Source organism: Biomphalaria glabrata, chromosome 2 (genome assembly GCF_947242115.1).
Source record: "Biomphalaria glabrata chromosome 2, xgBioGlab47.1, whole genome shotgun sequence".
Classification (NCBI taxonomy): Eukaryota; Metazoa; Mollusca; class Gastropoda; family Planorbidae; genus Biomphalaria; species Biomphalaria glabrata.
The window spans coordinates 1,094,131-1,100,130 of NC_074712.1; the positions used below are offsets into that span (position 1 = coordinate 1,094,131).

General features: G+C 33.4%; 1 protein-coding gene across 3 annotated transcripts in view; it reads left to right on the forward strand.

Moving 5' to 3' along the window:
* The window catches only part of LOC106058867 (protocadherin Fat 4-like), a 111,504-nt gene extending 105,504 nt beyond the window's left edge, over positions 1-6,000 (forward strand). For 2 of the 3 annotated variants that reach the window (XM_056018693.1, XM_056018692.1), the window contains exons 55-56: positions 173-295; positions 3,808-6,000. In XM_056018693.1, coding sequence (XP_055874668.1) covers positions 173-295; positions 3,808-4,444 — 760 coding nt within the window. In that variant the 3' untranslated portion in view covers positions 4,445-6,000. Of the gene's footprint in view, positions 1-172; positions 296-2,676; positions 2,746-3,457; positions 3,472-3,807 lie in introns of all 3 variants that reach the window. The other variant, XM_056018694.1, reaches the window with a different exon arrangement.

Here is a 6,000-nt window from a genome sequence, read left to right on the forward strand (position 1 = left end):
GAAACAATGTACTACTCCTATATAGACATAAGTTGAAGGTCTAAAATGTAGAACTAATGTTGCCTTGTGTTTATAGACACAAGCTTGACGTCTGCTTTGTATTTCTAGACAGAAGCTTGATGTCTGCTATGTATTTGTAGACACAAGCTTGACGTCTGCTTTGTATTTCTAGACAGAAGCTGTATGCACAGAAAGAAGAAAATGCTGCCCGAGTGAGAGAAAAACTAGGTCAACAGATGACCATGACCCATAAAGTCTCCAACGCCAGTTCTGATCCTGATGGACATTTAGAAATGTAAGTTGGTCCCCACTAGAAACTTTTGTTTTACTGTTTGAAACAGATGTCAAGGCAGACAACCCAATGTGACCAATGTCTCAAGTCTGCAAGTTACCTGCTCTTACAAATATGACATTGGAGAGTAGTAGGAGACTTAAAAGTAACTGTTAATACATTCTCCACAAATATTTTCTTAGTCCTGGGTTTATTTTTAAAGAGTGTTTAGTCCAATCAATTTGAATACATGAAAGAGATAATGTTTGGTATGAGCTAGTTGAAAATTTGTCAATGTTTTTAGAAAACTAATACGCTATAGAAAAGTTGTGTATGTACATGTAAAATGAATCATAATGAAAATGAATCATATAAATGAATTTACACCAACACCAAAGGATGAGAAAAACAATTATGGTGACCAAAAAAAACTTTTTTTTTTTTTAAATTCATGCTAAACAATGTGATGTACTTGTTCAGGCTGTCTTGAGGTCAACTATAGATGACTGTTGAATTTCAACCAATTACTCTGCAAGCGTTTGAGTTTTATTGTTTGGGTGTTTTCAATGTAGTTGATCAACAATACAGAATAAACAAGACGATCGATTTAACGAGTAAAGAGATGTGGTCAACACTGATGAACAACTTATCATACATTTATTCCAAGAAAAGGCCACAGTAAAAGTCTCTGTCAAAATAAACACGTCTTTATCCTAGAGGATTCTATCGCTAACTGATTTTCCGGTCTCTAACCCAAAAATATCCCAAACGTCACTAGTCCCGTTCAATATACCTCTTCTATGGTGCGTCGCTAAATAACTAATACTATAAACAAGGTGTCTAACAACAAAGAGCTCAAATGTGAAAACAAAACTTGTTCCCGAAAACAACCTTGTTTTTTTTTCTCCTCCAACAATTAGGTTTTAATTCAATACTTACCACCTAGGGAACAAAGGAAACAAACGAGACATGAGTAAAGGAAGAAACACTAATGCTGTCTGCCAGTTTTACCTTTTAGAGGGGGGAAAACACTAGAACAAAGTTACAATTTCAAATTGCAAGTAAATATTGTGTGACCCAAGGGATGGCAGTTTGGTTGTATGGTAGTCCCTCTGGACTGTTGTCTATATGGTCCATGGCTATAACTCTACCATCTGCTATCTTATCTTATAAAATACAGACTTTACTTCAAAAAAGAAGATGATTACGTCCTACGTTTGTCCCGAGGTCAATTTTGTCATGCATGTTAATCAGTAACTTAAACTCTGCCAAGTCACTGGTTTTCCTGGCTAGCTCAGGCAACCCATTCCATGCTCTAATAGCACTAGGGAAGAAGGAGTATTTGTACACATTTGTCCTAGCATATGGAACAAGAAATGTTTATTTCTCTTTGTGTCTTTCTGAGTATTTTATTAGGTTTTGGTTTTGTATTTGAAGACTATGTTATTTTACTTTTAACTATCCCCTGCTGTTTTGTGATCTAGAATGTCATAATCTTCAATTAAAACAAAAAGACAAGACAGTCTCAATACAGTCTGCTAAGAGACAAAGAGATTACAAAGTCTTTGGAGTCTGATAATATGGAGAGCATTCTCTTATCTTATAAATTAGAGACGTTACATCAAAAGAGAAGATAATTACGTCCTTTTAATATGATTCAAACCAAACTCAGAACACGTAGTGGACAATGCCCTCTCAACTACCAACAATAATCTTTCTGAACAGATGGTTCTTATCTTTTGGACTAAGCTATGAGACCATCACAAAGATCTAAATATGACAGCAGACTTTAGGGGCCATTATCTCAGGTCATCATGATTTTAATTGTTAAAAGTGAGAATTTTCAACAAACTTGCAAATCACTTGTGTGTTATAATAAACATCACAGTTACATCTTCCATGTAACAAACTACACTCCTTCACACTCAGAGACAAACAAACCGTAGAATATTCTTTTCTTTCAACCTTTGTCAGCATTTACATTTGGCTGTGTAGATGTTATAGAGAAAGGGTGGCTGAGCACTAAAGCACTTTGCTTCTGAACAGGGAGTCCTGGATTCAAATCCTGATGAAGTCTGGGATTTTAAATTTCAGGATCTTTGGGTGCCTCTGAGTCCACCCAGCTCTAATGGGTAACTGACATAAGTTTGGGAAAAGTAAAGGCGCTGTTGGTCATTGTGGTGGTCACATGACACCCTCGTTAACTGTGGCACAACAGATGACCTTTTATATCATTTCCCCTACAGAGCGCAAGGTCTGAAAGGAGAATGTTACACTTTACATGTAGATGTTGTACATAACCTAATCATAGCTTCACAATGTTACCTTTGAAAGGTGTAGAGTTATGTATCTACATTGTATTAGTACTGTATGCTTAACCATTTGTTTCTTTCCTTATGATCTAGGGATATTGATTTAGATGATTCCAGTCTATTTAGTCCTGACATGTTTTCCAACAAAACGAAAGAGTTAGCGTAAGACTGTCCACTAGTTCATCACTAGAAATATATTGTGGCTTGTCATTTTTTGTTTCTTTATTTCAACTTTGATTTCAATATTTATTTACTTTTTTAAATCTCACACTGGATTATTCTTGCACAATTTATTAACACAAATTATTAGACATAGGCTGACAATTATTTTTCTTTTGTATTTTTCCCTCAAACTGTAGTCTTCACTAATCTAATTTGCACTTTTTGTGTACTAGTTTTATTAGTCTGCATTTAGAGATTGTTCTAGTAGTTTGTAATAGTCTAATTTGCACTTCTTTGTTCTAGTAGTTTAGTGGCGTTCATTGAATGTAGAAATTGTTTTAGTCTGTACATTCTTTTCTTTATATCTAGCATGTGAAGCTTGCATTTTAATTTCTACTGTAGACTAAATCTTACAATGTAACAATTTATCAATTTAAAGTTCAAAATAAAAGACTAATATATTTGTTCTAGATTTGACCTAGCATCTATCCATAAATATATCTATATGGCTACATTTTTTTTTATTTTTACTTATTTACTTTTAAAGTTTGGTCCTGGCAGCTACATAAATATGTTAAAATATTAATCAATAAACATTTAACTGTATTTTTTTGTAACTAGATATTACGGTTTATAATTATTGAATACAAATTTAATTTTAAAAATATCTAACATTTCTTTTATTTTATCATGTGCTTTCTCTCTCTCTAAGGATTGAGTACTAAAGTGAGTAAATAGTCTGAATTACAATTGATGTATCAAACAGCTTTTAATTATCTCTTTTTATGATTAGTGATATGTGCTGATTGTTTCACTAAGTTACTGGGCTGATTGATTCACTAGGTTACTGGGCTGTTTGATTCACTAGGTTACTGGACAGATAGATTCTCTAAGTTACAAGACTTATAGATTCTTTAGGTTTCTGGACTGATTTATTCACTATGTTTAAAACATTTAGACTAAGGTCAAAAATTTTTTTGCATTTAACTAGAAATAAAAGTCTGGAACCAGTTGTGGCAGGAGACTCTGTTATTATTTGTTTCTTTTCTTGTATATTTTTAGGCAGGAGTCCCCGCCGGATGTCGAGGAGCAGGAGTCTAGGATTGTCTTTGAGACTGAGTTTCAATCTGATGTCAGTACGGTAGCCTTGCGGAAACGTCTTGTGGACATGAAGACACAACAAATGCAGGCATTGTTCCAGTCCATCAGTGAGGAGGATGAGGAACTCAACAATTCACGAAGAGGGCAGTCAGCTGACCAGAACACTCAAATAGAGCCGTCGAGAGTTAATCAAGGAGCAGTGTCCTACGCAGAACAGCCTGCTAGTCAAGCGTCTTCAGTCCGGAGACATAATGACGTCATTTCTGAAGAGGATGAAGATGTGTTTGTTGATGAAAAAAGTAAACCCAACTTGCATTCTGACAGTGATGCAGTCCCTGAGTCCAGTTTACAAGTTTATGATCAAATTAAAAACTTAGATGACCAAGTCCCCTCCGTCGGTGGCTCAGTCAATGACTCAGTGCCCTCACTACTGCCGAGCCAAGACAAGGAGAGACTAAGCAGTGGTGGTGTCGGCTCCAGTGACTCTAATCACAGCCCTTCACGTGAAGATGACAAATCTGATGAGGATTCTTCCAGTCTGTCTTCACGAAGTGATGGGGATGACAATTCTTATGTGGAGGAAATGACAAGTTTCTAAAGCAGACATTTTTTATTTATTTATTATGACATTGAGATCAAAACATCTACATTTTACCTGTTCACTCATCTATTCACTCATCTATTCACTCATCAATTCACTCATTCATATACATTATTACTTCACCAAAGCTTATTACAGTATGTCACTAACTCAATGTCACTGACTCTGTCTGTAACTCTATAATCCACTACCTATAAGTGACTATTGCTGTATATAATAAATACATTTCAATGAGCCATACTTTAAACTGATAACAAATTGAATGGTGCCATGATAATAATTATAATTTTTCATCACTTGGCTGGGTTTTTTTAAAATCTGCCTTAAGAGTTCATTACATTTTCTAAGTTGTTCTAATTAATGTTTGCACATTTCTGACGCAGATAATGATGTTATTTAGAGAAAAAAAGAAAGATGCAACATATCAACATAAAGCTTTGAGGATTCAAATATATTTAGGAGTCATTAATTATTTTATTTTATTTTTATCAACACTAAAAGAATACATTTAGTTTAATTTTAAATTTTAAAAAATTCTTTGATTCCAAAGCCAGTATCTCAACAAGGTTATTCTACATTAATGTTTTTAATTTTTTTATTTTGCATTGTAGACTTTACAACTAACTATGACTTCAATAATCAGTTAGCATTGTTCAGTGCTTTACTTCACAAAATTTTATAAATGAATATTTTAATTGGGGTGAACTTTAAAAAAAGAAAAAATTTGCTGGACAGATTTCCTTTTTGTTTTTTAATAAACATTTTTTTATAAATCCTAAAATAGTTTTTTAATATCCTATTGGAGAACTTGATCTCTTAGCAGATGGTACAAAGTTGTTTTTTTATTCTCAAAAACAAATTCCTAGATTAGATTTTATTCAAAGTTAAATTTTTTTATGGTTAAGAATTAGGATTTGGGGGGGGGGGGGGGGGGACATTTAAAAATATGGTCAGTAAGGGGATCAAACCCATGATATTCACATTATTAGCAATTAGCTATAACCACCCATACCATTAAATTCAGATGTGAAATTTCAGCTTGAAATAAGTAACTTTTTTACTATGAGAAAAATTTGAGCTCATGGAAGGACTCTTATTTTGTTCTTATGATTGAAGTTTTGATTTTGGCTGCATGGCTACACTAAATGTTGGCACATTAAGCTAGATTCTGCTAGATAAAACTAGTCTAGTAGCAGCCTATCATGAAAAATATAACCTAACGTAATTGGCAGGTGCAGTATAATCTTCTTGTGTGTGAAAACTGTGATAGAAACAATTTATGGTAACTTTTACTATTGAATAAAATATTTTTTTATAACAAATTATCATTGATGTGAACCAAAGTTTTTTGACTTGATGTATCTTAGTGTCTACTTGTACAATAATTTTGTATTTATTTATTCAACATTTGATCAGATCCACATTTCATATTGTGCCACGCTTCTATCTCTTCTACCATGTATGTGATATCAGTTTTTGGATGCTACTTTTTGAATCTGTAAGTCTAATTTGATATCAAATTATTTGATGTTTATTAAAGTTTAATTTACTTT